This window comes from Diabrotica undecimpunctata, chromosome 1 (assembly GCF_040954645.1).
Source record: "Diabrotica undecimpunctata isolate CICGRU chromosome 1, icDiaUnde3, whole genome shotgun sequence".
NCBI lineage: Eukaryota > Metazoa > Arthropoda > Insecta > Coleoptera > Chrysomelidae > Diabrotica > Diabrotica undecimpunctata.
In genome coordinates this window covers 15,893,651-15,910,735 of record NC_092803.1, presented here as the reverse complement: position 1 = coordinate 15,910,735, position 17,085 = coordinate 15,893,651, and the positions used below count along the sequence as shown (strand labels likewise).

At 34.8% G+C, this 17,085-nt stretch overlaps 1 protein-coding gene across 1 annotated transcript in view; it reads left to right on the top strand.

Moving 5' to 3' along the window:
• Nucleotides 1–2,211: 2,211 nt before the first annotated feature.
• The window catches only part of Cyp4g15 (Cytochrome P450 4g15), a 29,475-nt gene continuing 14,601 nt past the window's right edge, over nt 2,212–17,085 (top strand). Inside the window, exons 1-2 of the mRNA XM_072537235.1 lie at nt 2,212–2,333; nt 9,527–9,753. Of these exons, the coding sequence (XP_072393336.1) occupies nt 9,534–9,753 (220 nt within the window). The 5' untranslated portion in view covers nt 2,212–2,333; nt 9,527–9,533. The remainder of the gene's footprint in view (nt 2,334–9,526; nt 9,754–17,085) is intronic.

The following is a 17,085-nucleotide window of genomic DNA, read 5'->3' as shown; positions in this document are numbered from 1 at the left end:
GGTCCTCTTCTGCCAAATACTTTACCCTGCATAACGAGTTGAAGAATTCGATATTTTTCTTCGTTCCGCATCACGTGGCCGAGGTAATCAAGCTTACGTTGTTTAATTAAATTAAGCACTTCTTTTTCTTTTGTCATGCGCTGTAGGACCTCAACGTTGGTGACATGGTCTACATAAGATATTTTTAGTATCCTTCTGTATATCCACATCTCGAAGGCTTCGATTCGTTTTTCAGTGGCTTGCGTCAGTGTCCAGGCTTCAACTCCATATAGTAACACTGGAAGAACGTAGCACCTCACTATCCGCATCTTGGTTCCCAAACTGAGATCACTGCAGCACAGCAAGGATCTCAACTTAATAAATGTAGACCGTGCCATTTCAATTCTGGATCTAATCTCTTGAGCGTAGTCCCATTGTACTTTGAGGGTAGTTCCGAGGTAAGTGAATCTGTCAACTTTCTGGATCTCTTCGCTACCTGCCATTAGTGCCCCGGGATCTAAATTTGTATGGCTGACAACCATGAATTTAGTTTTCTTAATATTAAAGTTCAGTCCGTATGTTACGCTCACAGTTCGCACTCGGTCTAGTAAGGCCTGCAGATCGTTTAGGCTGGTTGCTAGTAACACAGTGTCATCGACGTAGCGGATATTATTGATGTATTCACCGTTCACTCGGATTCCCATGTCTAGGTTTGTGAGGGTTTCATTAAAAATCTCCTCAGAGTATATATTAAAAAGAGTCGGCGATAGCACACATCCTTGCCTTACTCCTCGGATGATCTTCACTTGGTCGGTCAGCTGGTCTTCGACCTTGACTTGAGCACGCTGGTTCCAGTATAAATTCATGATGATCCGAATGTCCTTCTCATCCAATCCTACTCTTTGTAGTGCGGTGACCATCTTCTGATGCTAACAACGGTCAAATGCCTTGGCGTAGTCAATAAAACAAATATAGACATCACAACTGACATCGCGGCATCTCTGAAGTAGGACTTGTAAGGTAAAAAGTGCTTCACGTGTACCCATGGAATTGCGTAATCCGAATTTCATTTCACCGACATTTTCTTCGCATTTCTTGTAAATTCTGGCATGTATGATTTTAAGAAAAATTTTAAGTGCATGACTCATAAGACTGATAGTTGCGAAATCTTCGCACGTTTTCGCAGATCGGTTTTTTGGTAGCGTTACAAATGTTGACAATAGCCATTCCTCTGGGATATTACCTGAATCGTATATGGCGTTGAACAGTTCAGTTAACTCCTTCGTGCTCACTTCAGTCATCACCTTAATAAGTTCAACGGGTATTTCGTCCGGGCCTGTAGCCTTACCATTCTTAGACTGTTTTAAAGCAGCCTTTACATCACTCACTCACAAGAAGTAAAATGTAGAATAGAGAAGGCAAGTAGTGTATTCAACAACATGGCCAAACTCGTTAAAAGCCACAACCTTAATCTGAAGATAAAAGTAAGGCTCCTACGATGTTATATCTTTTCGATATTATACTACGGAGTTAAGTCCTGGACACTCACTGCAGCGATGGAGAAAAAACTTGAAGCCTTCGAGATGTGGCTATACAGAAGAATCTTAAAGATATCATAGACAGACAAGATAACCAACAAGACTGTACTACGAAGAATGAGGAAAAAAAGAGAAGTGATGTATACGGATTAAACGGAGACAGTTAGAATATCTCGGACACATAATGAGAAACGGCACTAAATACAGATTACTGAAAATAATCATTTGAGGCAAAGTATTCGGAAAGCGAGGAATTGGGAGAAGAAGAATATTATGGTTGAAAAACCTAAAGAAATGGTTCTCCACAACAACTGATCTATTTAAAGCATCAGGTAATAAAATAATGATAGTCAGAATGATCGCCAATATTCGAAATGAATAGGCACCAAAAGAAGAAGAATTATTAGCATATTTAGGACAATATAAAATTTTATATTAAAACATCTTTCTTTGTGCATCTTTAGCAAATTTTAAACTTTTCTCTCTAAAACTAGAAAAACAGGAAATCAAATTTCAAGCATTTCACATTTACAATGCCATATTTACGGTTTCCAATACTCATTCTACATTCGCTTGTACAAACATGATTTTTTTATGAATTTTAATCGGAAATATGCCCTGCAACCTTTGGATGCACTGAAATTAAAATAATATTTTTTTATGGAAATAATATTTATTCTACGACATGGTAGGGCAACTATAAAAGATTAATAGACAAGGTTTCTAGATCATTGAGAGTAGAACAATTAGACATAGTGGTGGTATAATATACGGGGAGAATAATATCGAGATAGTGATTTGGTCTAGTTTTTTATAGTAAGTTTATGTTAAATTAATTAAAATAGTTATTTGTATCAAGGATTGCAATTTGTATGTGTTTGTGGTTTTTTACATTTTTTCGTCCATTTTCGAGTCGTCCATATATACCTATTGTTCTGAAGCTATTTTCTTGTGGTATGTTAAAGTAATTACTATTTAAATGGGAATAAGCCACAATTAAAGGTTAAAGTAAGTTTATTGACGTTTTAATTTCCACTTCGGAAATCGTTCTCAAAATGTTCTCATTTACGATGTTCTTTTAGTACTTTTTTAATCTCTGCATTATTTCTGCTTCTATATTCATTTTGATCTGTTTTGATTGGTCCCAGTATGGTTCTCGTGATCTTCTTTTCTAATATTCGTAAGTCTTCTTCATCTTTTTTAGTCATTATGGTAATCATTTCCAGTTTATTATCTTCCTAATTAGTGCGTCTTCTTCTCTTCTTTGTATGTGTTTAAACCGTCTCAATCGTTGTGCTTTAATAAATTTTACTATGTCTTCCCTTTCGGTTATATTTTTTATTTCATAGTTTATGAATCTTCTATATTCTTCTTGTTTTGTCTTTATTGGGCCATGTAGTTTTTTCATAATCTTTCCTTAATTATTCTCAGTTTTCTTTCATCTTTTTTGGTAAGACACACTACTTCCACTCCATATGCCGTCTAATTGCTACTTTACAAATTTGTCTTTGGTTTTTTTGCTCAGGCTTTTGTATTTAAGTAGTAGGTGATATTTCCAATACACCCCGTTCCCCGCTTTAAATATTTACCTTACTTCTGCACTTCTTTAATTTTCGCCGTCCACTAACACCCTTAAGTATTTAAAGTAATCGACACTTTGGAACTTATTTTCACCTTTCATTATTTCTATTGTTCTGTTTACATAGTCTCTTGTACTTATTAAGTATTTTGTTTTATTCTGATTAGTCATCTGTGCTTTGCTTCTCTTATCAACGTTAGGACTGTTTCTTCTAGCTTTTGTTTGTCACGCTCTACAAATGCTAGATCGTCCGCGTATCCTATAATTTGTGTTGAACTTTGAATAATTGTTCTTTTTCGAAACTCTGTATCCTTGATTACTTCTTCTAGTATGATATTAAATAGCCCTGTTGACAAACTATCTCTTTGTCTTACGCCACGTTCTATATTGATGTCGTTGGTATCTCCTTCGGATGTAGTAACTCTTGCTGATGAGTCCTTCATTGTCATTCTAGTTTGTTTTATTAACTTTGCTGGTATTTCTATTCTTTTGGACGGATTACGTTAATACGTGTATTGCATCTATTCCTAATTTCCCTTTTCTAAATCCCTGTTGATACTGTTACCGATATTTTTTTCTATGGAACAATTTGGTCGGCTTGGATGGTTTTCCCAAACTTTTTTGTTTATTTTTACTGTTGTTTTTTTGGTACTATATTGTTGGTATATATATTCGAGTAGTCTCTTGTTGTCCTAATTATTTATTTTAAACAGTTGCATTTGTTAAGATTTCCATGTTCCTTTCTTTCTTCTATAGAGGTTCGTGACTTCTTGCTTTTTTGTGGTAGCATGCTAGATGTTCCCGCCTTCCATTCTCTAGTTATTTATTTATTATTATTATTATTATTATCCAGATTTAGCCATACGGCTCACACTCCCTCTAAGGGGAAAATTCACTCATCCCAGATACCTACGGTATCAAAAGAATTGAGCTCTGGTGGGACTCTTTCCATGTTATCGAGTCCTAGGTGACTTGGTATGTCGGTGTATCTCCCAAAAATTTTCATACGCATCTGGACAATGTTATCGTTAAGGTTATTCCAGCACTCAAAAACTCTATTTGGTAAAAAGTTCTGCCTTGATCTTGTAGAAAAATTTTCTTTCTTCAGTTTGAACTGATGACCTCTGAGGCGTTCATCTTGATTAATGATAAAAAATTTCATCGAGATTTCCAAAATTGAATTTTAATATTATAAAAGTTGTAATTAAGTCTCCACGTTGTCGGCGAAGTTCAAAGGAAGTTAGGTTAGCCATACTAAGTCTTTCTGCATAGGAAGGTCTTCTCGGTCCCAAAGAAATTCGGGTGGCTTTTCTTTGGACGTTTTCCAACATAGTCTTGTCTCGAACCAGATCAGGATACCACGTTGGTCCAGCGTATTCAAGTATGGGTCTTACGTAAAGAGTGTAAAGTTTACAGAATGATTGCATTGAAACTCTCGAAAAACACCTCCGAATAAGATACAGTCTGGAGTTCGCACGTTTACAAATAGAGGTAATATGTTCGGATTTATCGCGAGGTTTTTAATTAGTCTTTTTTGGCACTGTGACATTCTTTATCAAACTATGCTTTCAATTTTTTTTGTTTTGTTGGGATCATATTATTTGTTCTGTAGTTTCTAGTATGCTGTTTTTTTATATTTTTCCATTTCTTTTCTATGTTATTTATTGTTGTATCTTCTTAGTTTCTGTCCTATTTCTTGTCTGTACCTTTGTTTTGTTTCTTGTGTTTTTCATTTATCTATGTTCTATTTTTTCCTTTTTCTTTACTTGTTAATATTTGTTTTGATTATTTTCATCTTTAATTTTGCTATTAGTAGTGGGTGTTCAGTGTTCTCATATGCTCCTCTATAAGATCAGACGCCTTGTATTATTTGTATCCACTTTTTCGAAATCAATACATGGTCTATTTGATTGCCATCTATTCTTTCTGGTATCATCCACGTTATCTTGTATTTTCTTTTGTGTTTATGTTTTGTACTGACTATAATGTATTTGTGGCAGATGCTACAAATTTCAAGATTTATCGTTTGTGACTTCATGTATGGTTTCTTTGCCCTCGACATTTCGATTGTAATCTTTCCTTCCCACCTTTGCATTAAAGTCGCCCATTATTATTAAGATGTTATTTCTGGAAATATTTTCACAGGTTTCATCTAGGATTTCATAAAATTCTACTTTGTCTTCTTACGTGGCTTCTTCTGGAGAGGCGTGGCAGTTGAGTATCGATATGTGTGCTTATTTGTTCTGTATTCCGATATAGGATATCCTTATATCCTAGCGAAGTTGCGTTCATTTAGTTATGTCGGTGTCTTTCCAGATTTTCGTCAGTTTCGCTGTTGCTGACATTATTTATTATTATCGATCCGAGGCAGTTAAAATTTCCCACTATTTCGAATCCAGCTTTGCTTGTGGCTTGTGCTTGATTATTTATAGCTTGATCAATTGTTAAAACTTTTGTTTTGTTTGCATTGGTTTTTAATCCGTATTGTTTACTTGATATTGAGTCTCTTTTTATAGTGCTACTCTACCTTTGTCGTGTTCTCCCTTTTCTTTTCTTTAGCATTATGTTTTCCTTACGTAAGTATTTTGGCATTCTTACTTAAATTCGTTCTATCTGTTCTAACTAATCTATTCTTCGTGTGGTTTTAATAGGATTGATATTAGTGTAACATCGTATAGAATTCCCATTTCTATGTTAGTTTTTCTTTTTCACCTTATTTCTGAATTAATGTTTCTGTAAATGGATCTTACAATTGAGCGTTTTCTGCTCACATATTTCTGACTGTTTTTTTTTTTCAGATTTAACAATAACTCAGATCTCATTCGCATGTCTTGTGGAGTCTTAGTTTTATTTTTCTTTTCAAAATGTTGCAGCATTTTGTAATGCAGTTCTAATATTATTATCACTAGCGCTTTAAATTTTTAATTTCTTTGCTATTTTGATCTTTATTTCTTACTCTTCATATGATCCATATTATAATATCCATTCTCTTCTAATTTTATTCAAATCGTTAAAATCTTTCATTCTTTCAAATCTAGTCAGTAACTCTTAGTCCTCTCCTCTTCCTCTATCCTGTATCCTTCCTAAGGATGTGGTGACGTTATGGTTTTCGGCGTATGGTTGCTATTAATTATTTTCTCTCCGTGTCCTGTCTCAAACAGAGAGTGACCAGGGCTGCTTCTTACTTGGTCTGTCCATCGGAGTGGTCATCTTCCTCGGGTTCTTTAGATCCGGGGCAATTATATCATCATATTCTACCGATTGTCTAGCCTCCCTTACATAGTCAATCTTCATTTCTACCCACGATTGTCTATAATTCGCTTTTCTGTGCAATGTTGTACCGGCTTGTTTCCTTATGTCATAGTCCGATCTTAAATTTGATCTTCTTGGTCTCTTGATACCTCTTGGATGCCACAGTGTAATTTTAGTGGACCACCATTGTCATTTGTTTTCGCTAAATGTCTCGCCCATTTTAAAGATTTAATTCTATGGATTGCATCAGTCCCCTTGGTTTTCTATCTGATCCATTCTATTCTTTTTCGATCTCTCTTTGTTATACCTAGCATGCATTGCTCCATTGACCTTTGAGTGACTTTCGATATAATCTCTTTCTTTAGTGTCCAAGTTTCGCAGCCGTATGTCATAATTGGTAGTATACACTGAACGAATGCTTTTTTCTTCAGGTGAATGGGCATCTTCGATTTAAATATATCATTTCTACCAAAAGATCCCAAGCCAGTTTTATTCTTCTGTTAATTTCTGGAAGTAAGGAACCAGATTTTTGTATTAATTGTCCCAGGTATACATACTCTTCTCTTGTTTCAAGTGCGGTGTTGTTTATTATTACATTTTGGACATCAACTAGCTCGTTGTACATCTTCTTCTTCTTAAAGTGCCTATCCGTTCCGGATGTTGGCAATCATCACGGCTATCTTTACTTTATTTATTGCAGCGCGGAACAGTTCAGTGGTAGTCGTGTTATACCACTTTCGTAAATTTTGAAGCCAGGAAATGCGTCTTCTTCCCGGTCCTCTCTTACCATTTACTTTCCCTTGGAGAATCAGCTGGAGAAGGCCGTAACGTTCTTGATTTCTCATTACATGTCCTAGATATTCCAACTTTTTAGTTTTGACGGTCATGAGAATTTCACATTCTTTCCCCATTCTACGCAGGACCTCCACATTAGTAACTCTGTCAACCCAGGATATACGTAAGATGCGCCTATAACACCACATTTCGAAAGCTTCGAGCCGATTCATAGATGCAACAGTCAGTGTCCATGCTTCCATTCCGTAGAGCAGAACTGTGAATATGTAGCAGTTCAATAGACGGCATTTTGTTTTTAATGATATGTCTCGACTGTTGAAAATGGTTCTCATTCTAACGAATGCTGCTTTTGCTTTTATTATTCGCTGTTTAATTTCTGTTGAGTGGTCCCATTGGCTATTTAAATTGGTGCCTAGATATGTATATTGCTCGACTCTTTCGATATTCTGTTGGTTGATTGTAAGTTGAGCGTTTAGTATTGGTTTTTTACTAATTGTCATAAATTTGGTTTTCTTTATGTTAAGAGCTAGTCCATATCTGTTGCTGACTTCTGTTATGCGATTTGTTAATATCTGTAAGTCATTCAGATTATCGGCAAAAACTATAGTGTTATCTGCATATCTAATGTTATTCAACCATTCACCGTTTATTAGTATTCCTTTCGCACAACTGTCTAAAGCTTCCTTAAATACCCATTCAGAATAAATGTTGAACAACAATGGAGACAAAATACAGCCCTGTCGTACTCCACGTTCTATTGCAATTTTATCAGTTAACTGGTCTTCTATTTTGATTTTGGCCGTTTGATTGTAGTAAATGTTTCTGATAATTCTAAGATCTTTGTTGTCAATTCCAATTTCTTGCATTAGAGTCATTAATTTGTCATGTTTTACTCTGTCAAATGCCTTCTGGTAATCTATAAAGCATACGTATATGTCACAATTTACATCCCTGCATCCCTCACAAAAAGGGGCCTCCCGTGTTCCCAGAGCATCACGAAATCCGAATTGTGTTCTTGTTAGTTGTTCCTCACATTTTGTATATATTCTTTTGTGAATGACCTTTAGAAATGTTTTAAGTAAATGGCCCATAAGGCTTATAATTCTATAGCCTTCGCACTTTCTCGCATTGGGTTTTTTTTGGAAGATTTATAAAAGTTGACACTAACCACTCTTGGGGAACCACGCCCGTATCATATATACTGTTAAATATATTTGTCAACCATTTTATGCCATCATAGTCCATAAGTTTTAAGAATTCTGAGTGAAAATTATCAGGGCCTACTGCTTTACCATCTTTGGTGCTTTTGATGGCATATTTTACTTCTTCGACTGTAAATGGTGGTCCAGATTCGCAATTGATATTTGTTGTAATACCAGTGTTACTTCGTATATCTTCAAAAGTTTTTTCTAGGTATTTAATCCAAATATCTCTTTTATGCTCTATTTCCAATACTATGTTTCCCTGATTATCTGTCAGGAATCCAGTGTTCTTGTGTTTATATAAGCCTGCCACTTCTTTAATCTTTTTATGGAGGTTAAATGAATCATGTTTTTGTTGTAATGACTCTATCTCTGTACACTTCGAGCTAAACCAATTTTCTTTTTTATTTCGTTATTTATGTTGTTGTAGTAATTCTTATTATCTTTAGCGTTTCTTCTGTCTTCCATCATACATAGAATCTCCTCCGTCATCCATTCCTTTTTATTTGTTCTTTCAGGTTTTAAGTATTTCTCTGTTATTTCTTGACTTACTTTGTGCAAATTTTCTAGTTCTACATCTGTGTTATCTGTTTCTGTACGGGCTCATGGTTTTTCTGTACGAACCCACGTTTTTTCTTTTAGGCGTTTTTGTACCTTTTCCTTTACTGTTTTATTTTTCAGTTGGTTAATATCGTACTTCATAATTTTTGGTTTTTGAACTTTCTTTAAACTAAGTTTCATTTTGGCGATAAGTGGATTGTGGTCCGAATTTATTTCGGATCCCGGGTACGCTTTAACAGATGTTAAAGCGTACCGTTGTACGTGGCTTTTGTTTTTGTCAAGTTCATTTTTAGGCCAACTTCATTGCTAGCTGCATTTAGGTGGCTTGTAAGTTATTTTAGTTTTGCATGATTATTAGCAATCAGAACGATGTCGTCTGCAAATCTTAGATGGCTGAGGTATTCTTCATCAATGAATATTACTTTATTCTGCCAATTAATTTTGCTGAATATATTTTCTAGAGTTGCAGTGAAGAGTTTAGTGATATTGCGTCTCCTTATCGGACACCTCTGGTAATGAGAAGTTCTATAGTGTTGCAAGTTGAAATATAAGGACATTTATTTTCTTTTAATTTTATTTTATTTTAATACTGATTACTAATAAACTTTTACAATTTTCAGATCAAAAATGTCGGCCACTACCACAGCAGGCCCTGATCTAGCCCTTCAGACTGGCAGCCTATCTGCAACCAACGTCTTTGTGTTCCTTCTTCTGCCGGCATTATCGCTATGGTACATCTACTGGAAGATTTCTCGCCGCCATCTTATTGAATGTGCCGATAAAATCCCCGGACCCGACGGATTACCGATTCTTGGAAACGCCCTGGAGTTTGTCGGAACCTCATATGGTATTTTTTGTTTACATAATTATATTAAAAGTCTATTGCTCCTTTATATTTCTAGAATCAGCCACAATTGAAGGTTAAAATAAGTTTATTGACGTTTCAATTTCCACTTCGGAAATCGTTCTCAAAATACTTGTTTGTATTTTGAGAACGATTTTCGAAGTGGAACGATAAACAACAATACTATCCTAATATATGCAAAGAAATTAAGAGCCACGATCAAAACTATCAGCCAAGAGATCTATTTAGAAAAATGCGATACATAACTTCTTATGGTGCCCTATCTAATTAGTGGATGTTGGCGACAATGCTGGCATACTCCTCTCGGTCTTGTGTGCCTCTAAAGAGTGCATGGGCATCGAGGTTTGTCCAATCCCTTATGTTTTTAAGCCATTCGTATTTCTTTCTTTCGATGCCTCGTTTTCCTTTTAACTTCCCTTCCATAATAAGCTTTAAAAACTGGTACTTGGAATTTCGAAATATATGTCCCAGATAAGCAGGTTTTCTTCTTTTTATTATTGGCAGCAATTCTCGTTCTCTGCGATACATAACAAGAGACTTTAAAGCCAGAACTTAGGCTGTTGAAGACCATACAAGAACCCTGAGAACCAACAGAGAAGTTATAGTTGAGACATAGAGATTATATTGCCGGGATCTATATAAATATAATCAACGCCAGGAACTTGTTCGCCAAACTCCTGAAGATATCGAAAAAGAACCTAACATACTCAAGAATCAAATAAGATTGGAGATCAGTAAACTCAAGTATAACAAAGAACCAGGTCCAGATATGATAACAGCAGAAATGCTCAAAGCTACAGAAGAAACTGGAATAAAATTGTTTCACTTGTTCTGTAACAAAATATGGCATTCCAAGCAATGGCACTCCAGCCTGACGACTGGACAAAATCTACAATAACGACAATACATAAAAAGGCAGCTTCTATAAGTACGACAACTATAAAACCATCTCTCAATTGTCTACAAAGAGAAATACCCCAAGAGCCAACTGGATGTACCAAAGGTAGAGGTACTTGAGAACATCTTCTGAACATATAGACAAATAAAAGAAAAATCTAGGAAATTCAATATCCCACTATAAAGATAAGAAAAGGACATACCAATAAATGGCAGAAAAATATACAACCTACGTTTTGCAGACGACACAGCCCTTCTTGCAAATAGTCAAGAAGAGTTAATTGATCTCATACGACTGGTTGATAACTAAAGTCAAATATTTGGTCTGCAGTAAAACATATCAAAGACAAAAATCATGATAGTGGATAAACTACATAACAATCATCCATACATAGTTCGCAATTTTCTGGGTTATATAATTCGATAATCTAATAAATAATAATTAATCTTTTCTTTAGTAAGATGATCCTTTTAGATATATTGGTACTCAGTTATCTAATTTTGACATCTTAGTATGGTAACTCCTTCTTTATTCATATCTTGTTTTCGCATCCCACTATAAATTAAGATTTGTTTCTCCTAGAATTTCGTGATATTTCTCTTTTTTCTTTGTTTCTTGTAAGACGTAGATATCTATCTGTTTCTCCTTCGATATATATATTTCACATTTCTTGGTCTCACAAGGTTATTCTAATTATGGTCGTCGTCAAATGCCACACTGAACAAGCAAAACAACCTTTTATTAAATTTTAGCCGCTATGAAACCACAATTTTTCCTTCAATCTCCATTACAGGATATTTAAATGCTATTTATGGTCCAAATTGTTATAATTCATGGAGACGTGGACGTTAAAGATACCTTCGATTAACAAGTTGGAGGCTTTCAAAATGTGGATTTTGCGAAGAATGTTCCTCATAATATATACAGATAGGAAGTTTTAAGAAGGATAAATACCGAGAAAGAGTTACTCAACTTGATATAGGTACGAAAAATTGATTGGATATTGGAACATATCCTGGGAGGAAAAAAATATCCAAAAAAAGATTGAGGGCAAGATGGAGAAGGTCGCAGTCGAATGTCATTTCTACGGAATATAAAGAACTGGACAGGCATAAATAGCTCTGGCGAGATTTTGCATGTCGCATGTTGCATGTTGCATGTTGAAACACAAAGTCCAAAATAACAAAAGTGGAATTAAATAAAAGGTATTCAGAGAGACAGAAACAAACACAAACCCTATAGAGCAACTAGAGAGAACAACCACTAGAGAGAAAATAAAGAAAATAAAGAGGACAGTTCGTAGCTCTACCAATTCAGACTAACACAAATCACTCTGTAGGTCCCAACAACGAAGACCTTCCACCACGACATCCTACTAAAAATCAATAAAAAACATAAAAAATGCCTCAGCCAACAAAAAAAAATCAAAAACAAAAAATCACGTAGGGCCCAAACTCTTGAGCACCAAGTTTCCGAACTGTGCATCAGATCAGCGGAGGCTTGAGGACCAAGCAAGAATTTTCAGTTCACGCTGTCCTGAATTTAAAATCGATTAGGGAACCATGTTGGAGTTCTATTACCCAGGAGTCCCACATGCAGAGCATTTGACTGATAGTTGTGCTCCTATCGCGCATCAAAGTGCTATAAGGGGGAAAGGGAATGAATTGTTACACCCGAAAGTAATTCTAAGGGGTGAACATGTCTCAGACGCTGGGTTTAATTAAATTGTTTGCTTGCATGTGGCGAAAGACAAACGTCTGGCCTTAAGATAATTCGACAACGCACTATACGGCACTATAAGAAGAAGGTCGTCGTCAAGCCATCAATCCGATTCAGATGAATTGGTTCTTCAAGCAAATATTCTTTTTTTTTTATTCGTGTTTAAGACTGGCCACGAAGACTACAATGCTATATCTTTTAATTTTAATTAAAATTATTCAATAAATAGGCTAATTTGCAAATTATACATACGTAGATTTGCTAATTATACATTAAATAAGTTTACTTAAAAAATTATAATTCTCCTTCATTGATTTCGAGTTCTTTTACATTTGCCATGGTTTCAGTTTCTTATAACACTATTTTTAATACAATTTTCCCGGTTCTAATCAAACGATAAAAGCAAAAAATATTCAAATTTCCCCACTTATGAGATACTATGTTGTGCCCTGATTTACTCATCAGTGAATCATGTTGTCATCTCCTCATTAGCGGGAATTTCCTAGAACATTCAAATAAATACCTAGCTATCATAAAAAATAACATTGTTGTATACCATTTACGGCAATCCGAACAACTTGACCCCAAATTCTGGTTTTTATTCATTTACAATGAGACATAAAAGCAAAGACATTATTTTCTTTGCGTAATACTATCTGGTTGACCTTAGATCAGATTTAGAAGATAAATAAACTTATTTGCCATTTGAAATGTAATAGCGTGTTTAAGGATTTCGCTTGTTTTTTAAATTTGTCCATAATTCGGACATCTTTTATTATTTAATGTGTTAGCATATGTAACAAGGAAGTTAGAAGAGTGTTTATTATTACCAAATTATTTACATATATTATTAGATCAAAGAAACGTGCGATTTTTTATTTACAAACTAATATACAAAAAATAAAAATATTAACATCTATAATAATAATACAACACTCAGATTTTCTATAAAAATTTTATTGCTTTTAAATATTGAATAATCACTTTGGCACCGCACTTTAAGGATAGTTATTTCAAATTCTCCAGGTTTCCCAATTTACCTCTTTCCGCACTGTATAACTCCACTAGTGGGCACTCCACTAGAAGGTATTTTAGTGTTAGCGGGTCTCACAATATAACACTCTGTTTGGGGTTCTCTATTTAATATGGTGCTTCCATATTAGAGCTTGATCAAATATTCAACCTAGATTTTTAATTGTTCTTACAAATTAAAGTACCTGGAGTCCAAGTTTTAAAGTAGGTATTTCCTTTATCTGCTTTGGTCTCTTTGATAATATGATGCAGCGAGTTTTAGATAAAGCAAATTGAAAATCACTTCTTTTAGACCATGCTATAGATCTATCAAGTTGATCTTACAGTAATTTGGCCATGCTTTGTATATTGTTTATTCATTGATTTGATCATTGATAGCTATAAAGAATGGCGTCATGCTGATTACGGAGCCTTAGGTCTTAAGTTGTATAATTTTTTTGATATCTCACATTAGATAGAAGACCGTTTAGTTTAACCTTAAAATTTCTATTTTGCAGAAAATTTTTAATAAAAGCAAGTATATTTCCTTGATTGCCTCAAGATTCCAGTGTTGATATTAGCTTATGATGCCAAGCAATATCAAATGTTTCCGCTATTTTTTCTACGATTTCTGCATTGTTTGTAATTGACGATTTATTGTCTGTTTCTAATGAATCTATTCCTTGATATAACCTAGAGCATGTTATATTCTTTATTTTCCTCCGGTATTTTCGTCTCTGACGACTGGAGTACTGTACTCATGATTTTTTTTCCAGTAGGTGTAGTTTTAAAGGAACCCTAATTATTAGTATTGTGTCCATTTAGATCTCTCAAAATAAATTTCGGATTAGGAAACTGATCTATTAAGTTTACAAGATCTTGTTCTTCTAGGTTATAATTTGGAGTCAATACACATACATACATAATACTCTTACACAAAAAGGGGACAAATGTGATCTACAGAATTATAGACCTATATCGTTGCTCCTATATTAACTTATGCAGGCACAAACATGGACAATCACAAAAAAGAATATGAATATACTTAGAGTCACTCAACACGCGATGGAAAGAGCAATGCTAGGTATATCACTTAAGGACAAGAAAACAAACACATGGATAAGACAGAAAACCAAAGTCACCGATGTGGTGCAAAAATCATTAAAGTTGAAATGGGAATACGCTGGACATGTAGCTAGGAGCGATCTAAACAAATGGCACAGATCAATTTTAACCTGGAGACCATACCAACACAAAAGACCCAGAGGCAGACCTCCTATAAGATGGACAGATGATCTGAAAAGGACTGCCGGGAAAAATTGGCTACAAGTAGCGTACAATAGATATGGAAAGAAAGACTTGAAGAGGCTTATGTTCAGATGTGGACGTGAATGGCTAGCTGAATAAGAAGAAGAAGAAGATCGTTGCTCAGTTAAGTATACAAACTATTTATGAGAATTATTAACAACCGGTTAACCTACAAAATGGACAATTACCAACTGGTTGAACAGTGTGACTTCCGCAAATGATATAGTACATCAGACCATCTGCTGATAATGATAACATTGATAAAGAAAGCAAATGAATACCAACTACCCGTATTTCTTGCCTTCGCCGACTATGAAAAGGCGTTTGATAGTATCGAGATGTGGGCCATAGAACAAGCTATTAATGTATATATATATATATATATATATATATATATATATATATATATATATAATATGAAAATGCAACTATGATAGTACAACTAGACGAAAATACAAATCCCATCCCCATTAAGAGAGGAGTGAGACAAGGAGACGTAATATCGCCAAAGCTTTTCAACTTAGCCCTAGAAGACGTCTTCAAAACTACAAATTGGTCAACCTATGGCATTAACGTTAATGGCAACAAGTTAAACCACCTCAGATTCGCTGACGACATAGTGATTATAGCGAGCACATTCGAGGAACTGCAAATTATGATGGGGGAACTAGCAGCCAGCTCCCAATACGTCGGCCTAAAAATGAATATGAAAAAAACAAAAATAATGACAAACACAGATGACCCCAGACGTATAACTATAAATGGCAGTGAGATAGAACAAATCCAGGAATATATCTACCTAGGCCAAATCCTGAGACTTGACAAAGAGAACCAAAGTGCGGAAATTACTAGAAGAGCAAGACTAGCATGGGCAGGATTTGGAAAACTTAGTTGGATACTTAAGAACCGCATAATACCCCAATACTTGAGGAGCAAAGTGTTCAACCAATGCATCCTTCCTATCATGACATATGGATGTCAAACCTGGACCCTAACCAAGGCAAACATGAATAAACTAGCCACAACAAAAAGAACAATGGAAAGAGTAATGTTAGGGATACGACTGTCAGATAAAAAGAGGAACGACTGGGTAAGATCCAAAACAAAAGTCGATGACATAGCAACCAAAATTGCCAAACTTAAATGGAGCTTCGCGGGCCACACTGCTACACAAAAAGACCAACGTTGGAATACTCCAATACAACATTGGAGACCTTACGAAAGTAAACGACCAAGAGGAAGACCACAGATGAGATGGGTTGATGGCATTAAAAGAATAGCCGGAACAAATTGGAAATATGTTGCTCAGGATAGAGACCGATGGAAGGAGTTAAGAGAGGCTTATGTCCAAACATGGACGACAGAAGGCTAAGAAGAAGAAGAAGATACATACATATGTTGACTTTTTGTGTAGTACCAATTTCTACAGCTAAATCTTCGAGACTTGTGTTTAATAAAATTTCTTTGGCTATTATTTATTCCTTAACATAAATTGCAACTCCACCTAAAGCGTGATCAACAGTATCTCTGTCTTTAAAATGTGAAGTGAAAGATTTTAGATTCATGCATGTGGAATTTTTAAAATTAGTATCTTGAAAAAAATTAGTTTGTGGTGTATATTAATTAATAGTTGTGACATAGGTAAATGAGTTTGAAAGCTATTTAGATTCCACTGTAAAATTTTATCATAAATAAATTATTATAGGTATATTGATTAAGCAAAAAAGGCAGAATTAATAAGTGGATGAATCACTTTCAGAATCCAAAATGACTAAATCAAGTGGTACAGCCAATTTTTTTTCTCAATTTTGTGCAGCGACATTTCTTTGTTCTGTCTTCTAAATGGAGGCGTATTTTTTCCAACATATTGATAAGAGTCTGGGATATAAGCAATCGCCATCGTTTGTACATCAGAGCAGCCATAGCAATTTTCAAGTACACTTTCAATTTGCTGACTGTTGAGGCAAAAAGAAGGAGAGTGTTTATCTACATATTTTTTAATTTTGTCTGAAAAATTTATGCTTGCCATATATTTATATGTTTCCTAATTGTATTTTGTATTTTGTGATCTCTCTTCATACTTTGTATAATTAATTAATATTCCAGATGCTTGTATCTCTCTAAATATTGTTTATATGCTACAAGTCCTTTTCTTTGTAAATTTAATTCAACTGTTTTTCTGTTTTCCGTATTTTCTTCCCAGTTGTTCTGTTTGTCATACTTTGGATTTACTTCATTTTTTATTACTGTTTGTAGTTTTGATTTCAGGTTTTATTGAAATCTAAAAATACACCAAGCCCCTTGCACTTTCTCATTCGTGTTCTATCGCATTTACTACTCTACTGTTCTCGTTACTTGTTTTCCCTTTATCCCCAGTC